The sequence below is a fragment of the Pezoporus occidentalis genome, unplaced genomic scaffold (assembly GCF_034315485.1).
Source record: "Pezoporus occidentalis ecotype Australia unplaced genomic scaffold, CSIRO_AGI_Poc_V1 ctg28, whole genome shotgun sequence".
NCBI classification, from domain to species: Eukaryota; Metazoa; Chordata; class Aves; order Psittaciformes; family Psittacidae; genus Pezoporus; species Pezoporus occidentalis.
In genome coordinates this window covers 7,459,702-7,474,644 of record NW_026914718.1, presented here as the reverse complement: position 1 = coordinate 7,474,644, position 14,943 = coordinate 7,459,702, and the positions used below count along the sequence as shown (strand labels likewise).

General features: G+C 41.8%; 2 protein-coding genes across 4 annotated transcripts in view; one reads left to right on the top strand and one right to left on the bottom strand.

Annotated features, from left to right (window-relative positions):
• The window catches only part of KBTBD2 (kelch repeat and BTB domain containing 2), a 330,011-nt gene extending 324,850 nt beyond the window's left edge, over positions 1-5,161 (top strand). For both annotated transcript variants that reach the window (XM_062625504.1, XM_062625503.1), the window contains exons 3-4: positions 1,861-2,026; positions 2,444-5,161. In XM_062625504.1, the coding sequence (XP_062481488.1) occupies positions 1,861-2,026; positions 2,444-3,979 (1,702 nt within the window). In that variant the 3' untranslated portion in view covers positions 3,980-5,161. The remainder of the gene's footprint in view (positions 1-1,860; positions 2,027-2,443) is intronic.
• A 4,366-nt stretch (positions 5,162-9,527) lies between these two features.
• Positions 9,528-14,943, bottom strand: part of AVL9 (AVL9 cell migration associated) — a 37,210-nt gene continuing 31,794 nt past the window's right edge. Inside the window, exons 15-16 of one of the 2 annotated variants that reach the window (XM_062625501.1) lie at positions 14,679-14,767; positions 9,528-13,307 (exon numbers count right to left, since the gene is read on the bottom strand). In XM_062625501.1, coding sequence (XP_062481485.1) covers positions 13,213-13,307; positions 14,679-14,767 — 184 coding nt within the window. In that variant the 3' untranslated portion in view covers positions 9,528-13,212. Of the gene's footprint in view, positions 13,308-14,678; positions 14,784-14,943 lie in introns of those variants that run through there. The other variant, XM_062625502.1, reaches the window with a different exon arrangement.

Sequence of the window (14,943 nt, the reverse complement as noted above, 5' to 3'; positions counted from 1 at the left end):
TGTTTGTTGCTGCTGGGTTTTGTGTTGTACCAACCAGCCTCAGCTGAGATTAAAAGGTGTATTTTTTTAGCAGCAAGCATTGTGTGATAACTAGATAATAACGATTATTGCTGTTGGCCTTGTGCAGATGACATAGTTCCAACAGTCTATAAAATAATAGCCCCCGGAAATGGAGCCAGATTCAATGCTGGTGGCTAATCGTAAGGTTGGAAAGCTGTCATGAGTCCACAGTGTGCTGCATTAGACTGTGTAGTCAGATCTCTTATTCATATGTGTGTGTTTATTATTTATGGAATGAGGTTTTGGCACTCGTTATAAGAAGTATCAAGCTTGTGGTTTTGTCATGTTCTGTTTTTCTTCTCTACTTTAGTTTACAAAAAGATGCTCAGCTTCCTAAATTTAGCCTTATTATGAAAAATTGATAGCCCTGAAGGAAGCTGTGGGGAGAGGGGGAAGAGCAGAAAAGCATCTCTTGGTTGATGCAGCCATTGTGTCTGACTGCAGCCAGTTTACCTTCCATCTCTGTGCTGGAACGCTGCTGTCTCTTAACAGCTACCTGTTACTTTCTACAAAGAGGAATCTGCTGGCACTTGTACTGTCTCGTTTACCTGCATGGCAAGTTGATGCTGACTTGGCCACTCAGTGGTGCCTCCTAAGATACAAGCTGCCCTTAGTTAAGGAACTTAGAAGATGGAGAGGTGGGGATGAGGCAGGAGGGAACAGTAGTATGGCACTGTCTCTGTATAAGATGCTTCTTGGAATAGCTTTGTTTAAGGAGTGTGCCCCTGGGTTCCCTCACCTCTGCAGCTAGTCCCTGCTAGTTTTTTTCATGCCTGTGTTCTTAAAAAGACCCAAATACATAAAGAGCCTTGAGCTGAGTTTTTAATACAACTGCAAAGACCAAACCTGAATTAATATTAAGCTCTTAAAATTGATGTCCCCTATTTTAAGAAATTAGCAAGTACTTGGTTTACACTGTTAGGCTCTAGTTAGTTCTTAACTGTGTTGCAATTAAAAAACCAGAATGGGCAATAGGTGTATAAAGCATTTTGGTGTATAAGAAATACTTCACAGAATACTAGTACTTGCTCTAGCTTTTCCCTACTCCTAGAGGAGCACACTTTTATATGACTTAGCTCATATAAATATATGAATCTGCTGCTTCTGTTTCAGAATCTAAAATCTAGCTGTATGTGCTTCAACAGTGTTTTCTTGGAGGATATTTCTTCCTTCTCATCATCATCTAACAGAAAAAGTTTTAAATTCCAATGTTAAGATTCCCAAATCATTAAAGTTGTCTGATTAATGCAAAAGAGTCGGCAGCCTTCCAGTATCTGAAGGGGGCCTATAAGGATGGTGGGGAGCAACTCTTCATTAGGAACTGTAGTGACAGGACAGGGGGTAATGGGTTGAAACTTAAACAGGAGAAGTTTAGATCAGATACAATGAAGAAGTTCTTTACTGTGAGGGTGGTGAGGCACTGGAATAGGTTGCCCAGGGAAGCTGTGAATGCTCCATCCCTGGCAGTGTTCAAGGCCAGGTAGGACAGAGCCTTGGGTGACATGGTTTAGTGGGAGGTGTCCCTGCCCATGACCGGGGTGTTGGAACTAGATGATCTTAATGTCCTTTCCAACCCTAACCAGTCTATGATTCTGTAAGTGTAAAATGTTTCTCCAGAAGGCACTGATGGTCCTTTCTGAAAGTTCTCTGCAAATGCTTTATCTTAAACACTAGATGGTAAATACTAAACAGACTGTTCCCCTTTTGGAGTGTAATCACTGGAGCCTTAGAGGTGACTGTTCAAGGTGGCTGTACCTACTCACTGTTGATCCTTGTCTGAATGTGTGTGTTTCTCCTCAGAGCCATGTTCATGAGCGGGCTGAGCGAAAGCAAACAGACACACGTGCACCTGAGGAACGTGGATGCAGCCACTTTGCAAATCATAATCACTTACGCATACACGGGTAACTTGGCAATAAGCGACAGCACCGTAGAGCAGCTGTACGAAACTGCCTGCTTCTTACAGGTAGGGATGTCTTAGTTGGAGTATGAAGTAACTGCTTCTTATCTCTGAACCATGTTCTTTCCTGTTAAATAGTCTTTTCTGTGTAGTCACTTCAAAATGTTCAGTTTGCCCAGTATAGGCAGTGCTTGCTTGCCACATAGGTGTCCTGTACCCATCCCTCCTTGCTTCACAGTCCCTATGGAGGGTGGAAGTAAAACAGTGTGCTTCTGACAGAAGAGTAGTTTCTCTGAAACACGTGACTATGTGATTGATGTACTTGATCTGTATGAAGCAGTTGAGTAAATCGCTGCTGAATTTCTGTGTATGTGTAGTATTCGAAGCCTAAACTCTGTTCAGCACTAAATGCAGGTACTTTATGTGTGTGAAGGAACAGGCCATACGCAGGAATACTGAGTGCATTTCTTCTGTGCGTTACAGGTGGATGATGTGCTGCAGCGGTGCAGAGAATACTTAATCAAAAAGATTAATGCAGAGAATTGTGTGCGTCTGTTGAGTTTTGCTGATCTCTTCAGCTGCGAGGAGTTAAAGCAGAGTGCTAAAAGAATGGTAGAGCACAAGTTCACTGCTGTGTACCACCAGGAGGCTTTCATGCAACTGTCGCATGATCTACTGATAGATATTTTAAGCAGTGACAATTTAAATGTGGAGAAGGAGGAGACAGTGCGGGAAGCTGCTATGTTATGGCTGGAGTACAACACGGAGTCGCGATCGCAGTACTTGTCCTCTGTTCTTAGCCAAATCCGGATTGATGCACTTTCAGAAGTGACACAGAGAGCCTGGTTTCAAGGCTTGCCACCTAATGATAAGTCAGTGGTGGTGCAAGGACTCTACAAATCGATGCCCAAGTTCTTCAAGCCCAGACTCGGTATGACAAAAGAGGAGATGATGATATTCATTGAAGCTGCTGCTGAAAACCCTGGTAGTCTTTATTCTTCTGTCTGTTACAGCCCACAGGCAGAAAAGGTTTACAAACTCTGCAACCCTCCTGCTGATTTGCATAAGGTTGGGACGCTTGTAACTCCTGATAATGACATCTACATAGCAGGTGGGCAGGTTCCTCTGAAAAACACAAAAACCAATCACAGTAAAAGCAGCAAACTCCAGGCTGCCTTCAGAACTGTCAATTGCTTTTACTGGTTTGATGCACAGCAAAACACTTGGTTTCCAAAGACACCGATGCTCTTTGTTCGCATAAAGCCATGCCTGGTGTGCTGTGAAGGATACATCTATGCAATCGGAGGAGATAGTGTCGGTGGAGAGCTCAACAGGAGAACTGTGGAGAGATACGACACCGAGAAAGACGAGTGGACCATGGTGAGCCCGTTGCCTTGTGCATGGCAGTGGAGCACAGCAGTAGCAGTTCACAACTGCATTTATGTCATGGCATACAACCTGATGTACTGCTATTTCCCCAGGTCAGATGCTTGGGTCGAAATGGCCATGCGCCAAACAAGTAGGTGTTTTGCTTCAGCTGCTGCTTTTGGTGACAAAATATTCTATATTGGAGGACTGCATATTGCCAGCAATTCTGGTATAAGGCTCCCCAGCAGTACTGTAGATGGGTCTTCTGTAACTGTGGAAATCTATGATGTGAATAAAAACGAATGGAGGATGGCAGCCAATATCCCTGCCAAGCGGTACTCTGACCCCTGCATCAGAGCTGTTGTCATCTCCAATTCCTTATGTGTCTTTATACGAGAAACCCACATGAACGAGAGAGCCAAGTATGCCACCTACCAGTATGACCTGGAACTTGACCGCTGGTTTCTAAGGCAGCACATATCAGAACGTGTGCTTTGGGACCTGGGGAAGGACTTCCGGTGCACTGTAGGAAAGCTCTATCCATCCTGCCTTGAAGAGTCCCCATGGAAACCTCCAACCTATCTTTTCTCACCAGATGGAGTTGATGAATTTGAGCTGGATGGGGAGATGGTTACTCTGCCACCTGTATAGCTCCTGATCAGACTGAGCAACTGATACTGTACTCAGTTAGGTTGAAATAAATAGTTGTGAAAGAGCAGGTCTGGAAAATGAAGTGTCAGACTCTGCTTTCCCCAGGATGTATTTTTATGCCCTCCCCTAACCTTTGCTGCCATTCAGTATGAATCAATGAAATGAGCAGATAGGCTTCCATAATCTGAAATACTATTATCTGATAATTGAGAAACGTATATGTATATCATAAGCTTAAGCATCTGACTTGTCTAAAGAATTAATTTCTAGTTCTATGAAGTCTCAGTTCAGGAAAATTAGCTTCAGAAAAAAAGTAGTTTCTGTTTCTAGGATGACGTCACAACTCTTCTGAAAGTATCTTCTAGTTACATTTGAACTACTTCTGGATATTCTGCTTAAGTGCTAGTTATCTGTCAGCGCAGCCCAACTCAAGGACTGTGCTGCACTTACTTAATACTAATATCCATGTTGGTATAGTAATGCCATTAAAAGAAAAAGAAACAAATCCCATGGATCTACCTGTGGTAGGAAGGGTAGATCTTCCATTGTATGGTAACATGCAGGGCACAATGACTGCAGGTTCAGTCAAGCTGTATTGTTAGGTGCATGTATCCTATTTTCACTAACTTATACCTGTCTATTTAGAATACAGGTCTTCCAAGCAGCTGGTAGATTACCAGGTGTGGACTTTAGTTGCTGGGCTTGGAAGTAGGACTTGCCAGCCCTCATAGTGCGGGTCTGCGTGGAGCTTTGATCACGAAATGCCTCCATGCTCTGTGTTACAGTACCATTGGCTCGTGTATATTACTTCCTGCTGCTGATGTATTTTTCCATTGTAAAACAAAGATTTAGTGTGGATTAACCAGGTCTTTATTTTCTGTTAATTTAATAACAAGCATTACTGTAGTGTGATTGTGTATAGATATCCCTTAGCTATCAGGTTTTTTACTCGGGGGAGGGAGGGGAGCAAACTTCAGGAATATCCTGTGCTCTGCGTGCAGGAGAGCAGATGACTAGTGCTGCTCTGGCATTAATCCCAGGAACCACTAGCAGTAGCGGGGCGCCGCCAATCTAACATGAACACAGGTGCTTCATGACAAACCTTACTAGCATGTTCAGCTGCATCATGTTCTGGCACTGTATTTTGAATGACATTAATTTATTAAAAAAGACTGAATCCAACTTGAGTTGAAGTGTGCTTTCTGCTTGAAGGACGTAGAGTTACTATGCATAGAGTAGTTTGTTGAAGGCAACTGGCAGTAGTTGAGCTGTGAGAAGTCTGGAGAGAAGCACAGGAGTTGACTGTACTTACTAATCACTGAAAGGGGAATCTAAGTTGAACTAAGGATTATATAGAACTGGAATCCCCTGCTATGATTTTGATCTGTCAGCACTTCTCCAGTCATGGGACAAGTCCTGCTCAACTGAAAGTGATGAGTGGGCATTAAGGAGGTGATGAGGGATCTTTTCTGCAAGCTCAGAAGATGGGAGACTTGTTTTCAGTCTTTAATACCATCAACCAGACTGCCATTGGCTTTCTTTTGATTCTGTTCCTTATTCCACAAATAGAGTTACAGCACCTACATGGATTTACAAAGCTTTGTTTAAGGCTTTGAGTGGGAAAGGGACTTCAGGTAAGAAAGCTGCCTTATATAAAACTCTTAATGCTTTAGGATTTTGTGCTATTGCAGGAATTTATGGGAGCCAGAATAATGACTGGTCCAACAGAAGAGAAATAGGCAAGCTGCTGGTAGAGCTGTTCCTATTGCTGGCATGTAGCCTGGCACCTCCAGTTGCAAGCCCACTCAGGCGAGTGTACAATAAAGGAAAACCAGTGATACTGCTTTAGAATGGGATTTAGAAAATTGCATACCTTGGGCAAAACTGTGAGTGGTGTCTCTGGGAATGCTGGTCTGAAGGGGCTGCTCCCTTCTGCCCACTGTATCATGCTGCAAGAGGCTTCAGGACAAGCCCAGGTGCTTGGAGATGATTTATAGCTGGTGAAGGAGCACAGTGGGGTTGCTGCGTGAGAACCTTCAGCTTGAGTTTAAAAATCTTATGCATAGTTCCTTACCAAAGGAAGGGGGGGAAAAAAAGGGTAAATTTGAATAGGAAAGAGGTGACTAAATTTCAGTGGCTGCTGCAGTTGCCTCACAGAATCTGGAAGAGCTGTCCTTAATTTTATGCCTTTGGGAATATCTTAAAACACAGCTGGTGTACAGGGCTTCCTGCTGGTCTGCATCTTTAATGTATTATTTTTATATTGTTCTAGCTATTATTTTCATTTTATATGGTCTGAGATGATGTAGGACCTTATTGTGAATTAATTTACTATTATTTGTACAGTATTTAAACTAGTCAAGTGTTGAACAGTTCTGTAGTGACTCCATTCAAGACAAACTAGCTCTTGCCTCAGTTGCTTATAAAACTAGTTGTTGCAGTCAGTATTCAACCCCAGCGGAAAACACAGCTGAGAAGTGCTATTCTCAAGTCTCAGTTCTTTCCTTGCATAACTGGAGAAGGAAACTGTGCAGGCAAAATGCTGGCATGTGCCTGGAGATGGGCACTGGACATAGAGTGAAAGACAACAGCTGAAAAATACAGTTCTCATTTCATGAATGGAGCAAATACTATCAAAGCCTTCACAGAGTTCTAAACTAGTATTTTACTACAAAGCTACACCCTAATACCAGCCTGGGCTTGGCTTTGGAGTACATTTACATACAAGTTCCAAAGAATATACTCTGTATGTCCTCACACTTGGCTGTAAGTGCAGAAAACATCCTGCTTTTCTGGTGGAATTCCTTTAAGTTAGTCCCCCAGAGTTTCAGTTTCCCCCCACCTGAAGTGATAAAAGGAAGCAGTCTGGCCTCTGCTTATTTTTAATGCATCCCCTTGTTTTTTGCAGTTGTTTAAATACACACCTAATGGCAAGTTTAACTTTTGTTCTAAGGGGACCAGTCAGGTCTAGAGCAGTGAATTGTGTCAAGCTTTACAGAGAACAGGATCACAGGGGTGGGGGGAATAATTTGATAAAACTCTGAAGTTTTGTTTTTTCATGTTTCTCATGTCACTTCTCAGTGCTTCTGTTCCAATGCACTAGCACCTGCCCCACTGAAGTACTATGGAACATGTGGACAAGCCATTGTGATGCCTGAAGCATCAGCAGCAGCCTGGTGTTTTCCTTCCTCTGTTTCCCATTTACAGCTACCTTAACATTGTTTTCTTTTTGGTCTGGATTCCTACATGAAAGGAGCTTTAATTTAGGCAGACTCACCCTTAAAACCAGTTTCCTTCCACTTCATGCTTAACATTAGCCAGACCCAGTTCTGTTTGGATTCACTCCAGAAGTATTTAAGATTATCTCCCTCCTACAACCGGAGTACAATGCAGGAAGGCACAGTTCTTACAGAACCTGTAACCTGGAGGATGAGTACTAGCAGCCTGAGTAAAATGCAGGGATCACTCACAGCCAGCAACACCTGGGTCAGTACAGGGTTAAATTCCAATCTGGAAAGAAAGGATTAACAGAGAAGGTAAGACAGGCATGAAGGTGAAAGAGTAATAAAAGCATGTACTTTTCTCCCCTCCTGCTCTAAAACATACAGCTCTTATGTGTCTTGGTCTAACTTGTGACTCCAGGTAGCTTCGTTTCAGTAAAGGGAGTGTTTAAGCATACACACACCATTCCTGAACTAGGACTGGTCACCTCAAATGTTACATGGCTTCATCTCTTGAAACACTGTACTGAATACAGACACGCACTCTACTGCAGAATATGACCAAAGAGCTGGTAAACAAGACAATAAAAAGGTAGTGATATAATGCAGGCTTTAAGAATCTATTCAGCTGATGTGACAAACGTCAAGCTAGATCCTGACACTGAGGTTTTATTTAGCCACTGCAAGAGCTATAGCTTGCTGACTTACCTCTGAGCACGTGTTCTTACTGAAGAATACCATTTAAGAGTGGATGTACTCTTCAGCCAGCTTTTCAGCACAGCATTACACACATCAAAATGCATAGACACACAATTCAGAGCAGCAAAGGTCAGTAACCACAGGTCATATTAGACAACACATTACGCTCAGCATTATTTTCTGACTTTCTGGTTTGCCTCAACTCATGAATTCTCCATGGTGCTTCTGTGCGTTTCATAAAGTCTCTGAATTCAGAGATAAGAGGGACCAACCAAGTTTACTCCTTCAGTATTTCCCGTTTGTTTCATCTAGCATGCAAGTGATGTTATTCCCCACCTCTGTATCTGCCCTCACTTCAGATAACTGGTCTTCCTTCAGTCTAAATATTCTTTCTAGGAAGCAGTGTGCCCTTCTTGGTGATCTAGCTGAAGACAAGAAAAGAAGTTTGTGTAGGATTTCTCTGCTAGTATTGAAGCAAACAGCAATTATGCTTTCACCAACATTAGTCCATTCAGGCAGGGAAGTAACAAAAAACCTACCTTGTTTTTTATCAGTTGATTTTGGAATAGTATTACAAGAAGAGCAGTGTACAATCAGGCACTTCCAAACCTATACAGAAGGACTCAACAAGACAGCTTGATTTCCAAGTTCCACCACTGTATAGATGGTGCACACACACAACTGTCAAATTAGGGGGAATAAAGTAACCTGAGTAAGGGTCACTAGTTAACTTCTTTTTATGGATCCAAGCACTACTCCTACTGTGTGATAAACAAAGGGGCCAAGACCAGAAACATCACAGAACTAAAGCTCTGTACTGGTTTTCTTTAAGCCAGTCTCTTCTCTCCTACAGTATTAAAGACTCCAAACACCACAAAGCAATTTGTCAGACATCTTTAATCACAGTACAGTAATGGAGTGTTTCTGCCTTTAATCAGTACTGTCCATGTTGCCCTTTTGAAAGCAAACTAAATACCTGCAAGAAAGTCAAATGACACCGCATTGACAACATTATGGAGGTCTCTCTTTCAGTGTGTTTGCACAACAACTTGCACATGGTCTGAAACATTTTAACACGTTTTGGAGAATTTTAACTCTTTTCTAGACACATGCTCCATCCAATTCACATCCCAGTGGTACTGGAGGCAGTTTGATCCTACAGCAATTTACCAGGTCATTCTCAGCTAGGGACAGGGACAGCAAGAGTAGAAGTTACCATGTTTTAAAACAGCTCACGATGGCAGAGAACTGGATGTGCAGCACTTCATTTACTCAGCCCCCTGGTTTTCACTCGATGTCACAATCCCCATGAACTATGTATTAACGTGAAGCTAAATCTACATCCACATTGTAGTTGTACCTGAAGTTCTCACTGATGCAAGAGAGCTCTGTGACCTACTGAAGGCTTTAATCAATTCACAATGAGCAATACCCAATAGGGAATCAAAAATCACACTCGAGGATCCTCTTGTCCTGCATTTGCAAGGAGCAACAGCATGATCAGTTTAAGTGGAAGACAAGCTAGACTGCCAGCCTAAAACAAGCAGCTACCAGTATCACACTAGATGCCTGCAAGTGTAGTCTGGTGGGATTCAGTTCTTAAAATAATACAGCTTTTTGAGCAGACAGAGCTTTAAACAGGCTGGATGTATTTATTTTTCAAGCAGGAGAAGAAAAAATCCAATACATTACTTGAATGTTTCATTATCAAACAACAGTTTTTATGTTTAAAAACTGCATTCATGCCTTCACTTTCATCATTAAATACTGCCACATTAGTTGCTCTGCTTAGTAATTGGTATGGAAATCAGAAGCTTGTTTAGGCAAAAGACTCAATTTCATTACAAAGGTGCTTAAAACACGTACAAGGTCAAACAAGTGCAATGTACTAGAACACTGATCTAAAACTGATCATCACATTGTGATATTTGAGAGAACCGGTGTCAGATGTGCACAGGGGTTAAGGTTGTACCATAAAAATGATTGATGAGAAGTGCTGAACCTTTTAGTGAAATGAAATATTAGGTCAACAATACTTAGTGTTGTGGGTTTTGGGGATCTGAGAGGTGTGTTACTGGAGTACCTGGAAGTGAGTTCACGCTGCACATCATCAGCCAGAAATACCTTTGCAACATACGTCATGGCAGAGCTGTAACAACAGCTTCACAGTTGACTTACTAGAGGCACTATCAGCAATTGATGTAGGGCTCAGTGTTCCTTGCAGGGCAGAAATGGATGGCAGGGTCTTTAAAAGGGAAATCAACTGCCTAAATCTTTCTAAAAACTAATGCTTGCATTGGACATTTGAAAACAGAGGGGAAGAAAATAACTTGCATTTGCACTGGATTTAACTAGAGATTACAACTGTTAGTAAGAAGAGGACTACATGAGTTTAGGGAAACCTCAGTGACCACATGCCTCCCTACTGCCCAAAAGTAAGTTCAACATGTGTCAAAGAGCAAATGAACACATTAATGAAGACCACCTATTATAAAAATCATTTCATCTCCACCTGCTGCATGCTCTTCATCACTGTATGCATTTAAAAATCACAGCCTGACTTGCTAGCATCATGATAGTTCTTAAAAGGTTGAAAATGGATACAAGTTTCTTATTCTATCATTTGTGAAGAACAGAAAACTCTTAAATTAGGTTGTGTGTCTGGCTCTACAGAGACAGCTGGGACAATGGGAAAAAGACCGCAGAGAAAGATCTGCCTCAATCTTCTTGTCCATAAGAGAAACACTGTGAAGTATCGTTTAGAGTCCCTGTGCAAAGCAGCAAGCAGCCGTGTATCACCTTAGCACTGCAGAGGCACTCACTCTGCCTTTCCTCAGACCCACCTACCAAAACAAAACAACAGCCAAAAAACAGGTCAGCTTTCTAATATCATTCCTAATATCCCTGGACCAGCAAGGGAGTCTGTGGGAGTAAGGGGAATGCAGGGTAATAACAGATTGTATAGCAATAACAAATTTGCTATACAAATTTGGGGCACAGGAGAATTCTACAGAAAAACTCAGGTGAGGATGAGAAAGATACTGAAAAGGCATCCTTGAAGGTCCCACTTCTGTACCTTGTACATGGAAATACCAATCACTTGCCTGGCTCCTAGAACTCGCTGTTGTGAGCACCTAAGCCTAAATTTACCCAGTGTGCCCTAAGTTGCTGCAGTTACTTTTATAAGTGCTTAAATCCTTTATGCATTTTTCCTCAGTCTTCATTACAACATGAAGCCTGACCACTTAAGCCCCAGAGAGCAGATTATGTGCTAGCTATTTCACAAAAGCAAGGGATTATTTTGGAGTATTTTCTTATCTGCATGCTGAATCAGAATGCTTCAGACTCATCATGGATAAATTCAGCTCCAGTCTTACTTCACCAGAGGTCTTCCTGCCTATCAAGTATTACTTAGTCTTTGAAAAGATATAAATTCTATTCTGTTACAGAGTTGTAGAATAAAACAGACAAAAGCATCAGGAGTTTCAGGAGATACACAAATACACACAGAGACCAGGAGCAATAGTTGCAGCAGTTCTATAAATACGTTTTACTTGTATGTCAGAGGCAGTAGGTTAGTAGAGCTTTAGAGGCCTTTTTTGCCCTTCTCAAATGAAACTACTCATACTAGCTGTACACTCACAGGTTTTCCACAGCCATTCTATCTAGTTAGTCCTGGAAAAAAAATCATGAAGGCTTTAAACCAGACCCCGTGTTTTCAAATTGCTGTTTGAAGCAATAAAACTGAAAACTAAATTGTTGGACAGTGATACAAGTGTGGCTTTTCTGTTGGCTTCTCAAATGCACCTAAGGAAATCAGAACTTCAATTCTTAAAACAAATTACATTCAAGCCTTCTGGGTTACCTCTTGTACAGCTGCTATCTTTTATTTGAGGAACAGAAGAAATAACCATGACTTGAAATCTTGGCCCCAGAAAAGACCATGGCAAAATGCTGACAGACACTGACGAGGCAATAAACCAAGAGCCTTTTACTACAGAAAGTTGGAACATTTGATAATGTAATGTAGAAAATGTTGACAGCTCTCATGTGGGGATGCTGGAAGGCATAAAGAGGCACACAAAGAGAGGAAGTGGGAAAACTCTTGCATATAGAAGACACCTCATGCATGTTGCATACAAAATACAGCATTATGCCACATCTTTTCATATAAACTATGACATTTCTTCACACAAGGATACGAACTGAACCATTTCAGTTCCTCTCTCAATTTTAGTGTTACTTTCCTTATGAAAAACGTAGCAATCCAAACAGAACATTCCCTGAGTTTGCACAGAAAATCGACAGAGCTGATTTTCATTTGGAAGAGTCTTCATAACTTTACTGTAACAAAAAAAAAGTGGTTAAAAAAGCCACACAGTTTGCTACTGGTGTAGGTTTAGGCAGGTTTAATACGTTGTGTTCGTATGTATGTAACTACACTGATGGTGTAATTACATTGCCATAAAGCAAGACCTCACAAAACTGTCTTATGATCCAATCCCAATTTGGGAGAATTGTTTTGTAATCCTTTTCCCAAAGAGATCTTGCCAACTGGAATTCCATTTACATTCCAGGGTAAAAACACAGCCAAAACATATGCAAAGTTATGAAGGCTTACTGCATGATGTCAAGAAAATACTGATTTCACCACTGTCACACATATCTGGGGACAGAGAGAGCTGGAATAATGCAAACAACTGTACACGGGTACAGAGGATAAAGGGAAAAATAAACCCCTTAAGTAAGCCACAGTCTTACTCTGCACCCTTCTGATTTTAGTTTGCAGGTGAAAAGTTTCACCTGGCTTGGAAGGAACCCTTTGAGGGTTCCTGTTGTATACTTGTTGCAGAGATCTTCTCAAGTCCAACCCGAAAGAGGAAACAGTATTTATACTCTGCTTATTTCTAACAAGAATTCATCAACATTTGGCTATTTGGATTGAAAAATATAACTAGTTTACATAAATATTTTCAACATCCAAGAAAATGTACAAATCTAAAGTCAAACACATTTGGCTTGCCACAAGCCCTGTTTGCTAATGTCTTTATAAAGGCTCAGTTTGAAAGGAAAGTAGTCATTTTCAATACAACCAGTATATTGGAAATGCCATCCATTGTATGGAGACACCACCATTCTTCTATACTTCTAGAGAAGCTGAATAATAACATTTCATGTCTACTTGCAAGCAACATATACCTTGTTTTGGTCCTGGATAGTTAATCTCCACTCCTATGTTTTGGAGCGGTCTTTCTAGAGCTCAGAGAAAGTACTGCACCTGAAGTATTCAGCAGCATCATGGAAAGCCGTCATTCACTCCCCAAGGTTTTGGGTTGACTGTGTAAAAGTGGAAAACCAGGATGACACAGCTGATTTTGCACTTGTGAAGGCTCCTCCAACTGACTGACCTGCATTACAAAGCAAAGGTCAGTAGTGTAGTGTTATCGCTATTAAGCCACTAGAAAGAAAAAAAAAAAACAAACCCCCACATAACCAGTCATCCAATTTGGGATTTAAAATCCAAGTGCAGAGTCTGTGTCTGAAAATATTCAAAGAACCTGAACACTGTAGGTCAGCACGAATGGCCTGTGCTGCCCTTGATAGACCTTGAGCTGAAATGCACTTCTTCCCAGCTTGTACAACAGCAAAAAGAGTAGAAAGACTCCAACGGAATAAAATAGGAAGCTAAACAATTTTTGGTAAAACTACTTCAGGACAACTATCAGATTCTTCAGTGGGTGAACTCATATTACCTGGTATTGCAAGATGATAATCTCCCTATGCTGGGCACTGGTGAGGCCGCACCTCGAATCCTGTGTTCAGTTCTGAGCCTCTCACTACAAGAGAGACATTTTGGTGCTGGAGCGGGGCCAGAGAAGGGCAACAGAGCTGGTGCAGGGCCTGGAGCCCAATGGTGATAAGGAACAGCTGAGAGACCTGGGGGGTTTAGTCTGGAGAAGAGAAGGCTTGGGGGGACCTTACTCTCTCAACAACTGCCTGACAGGAGGATGGAGCCAGGAGGGGGCTGCTCTCTGCTCCCAAGGAACAAGGGACAGAACAAGAGGAAATGGCCTCAAGCTGCACCAGGGGAGGTTTAGATGGAGATGAGGAACAATTCCTTCCCCAAAGGGTGCTCAGGCATTGGAACAGGCTGCCCAGGGCAGTGCTGGAGTCACCATCCCTGGAAGTGTTCACACACTGTGTAGACAAGGCCCTCAATGCCACGGGTTAGTGGTGGACTTAGCAATGTTGGGGAACAGCTGGACCTTATGACCTTGAAGGCCTTTTCCAACCTCATTGATTCTGTGGTTCTGTGACAATGTGATGTGGCCCCTGTTCAAGTGCAAGAAGTGCTTTTCCAGAGAATTACAGATTATTGCAAAACCTGAGGAAACTGACACAAGGTCTTCCTCTGATTTCAACCAGCTCTGAATAGTTTCAGTCGAACTGATATAAAAATGAGAATAGCTCAGTGCAGAAGGTGGTGATGTTGTCTAAGCACTTCCAGATTCCATTAGAGCTTTTACCTGAACATCTCTTTTCCCACATTCATCTCCAGCCCACACCAGAAAAGGAATTTACACTTTGTCTAGCTGCTTCTCTTTCTGTATTCCACAGATATACAGAGCCTCAATCGGCAGCTTTACCCCTCAAACTGTTGCTCTGCTTTATATATAATAAAGTACACCTGGATTAAAACAAACCATAACTGAGATATAGGATGCTTCTTCAAAAAAAATATGGCTTAGATGCAAGCTGGTTTGAAACAAATGTCTTACCTACAGCTTTTCCTGTTTGAACAACATTTCGGCTAGTAGAAACCATCACATTCCCAATCTTCTTTCCACGTTCACTGTTTTGCACAGAGCTAAACAAGAGAGATACTGAACACTGTTAGCTGACTGACTTAGTACTTCCAGGTGTGAATAAAATACATAGTTAAAGTTTATATATCAACACACACACTAATTTACATAGCGTATAGTTCTATATATACATACATCATCAAGCCCATAATTCCTGCATCTTATTCACACAGATCAG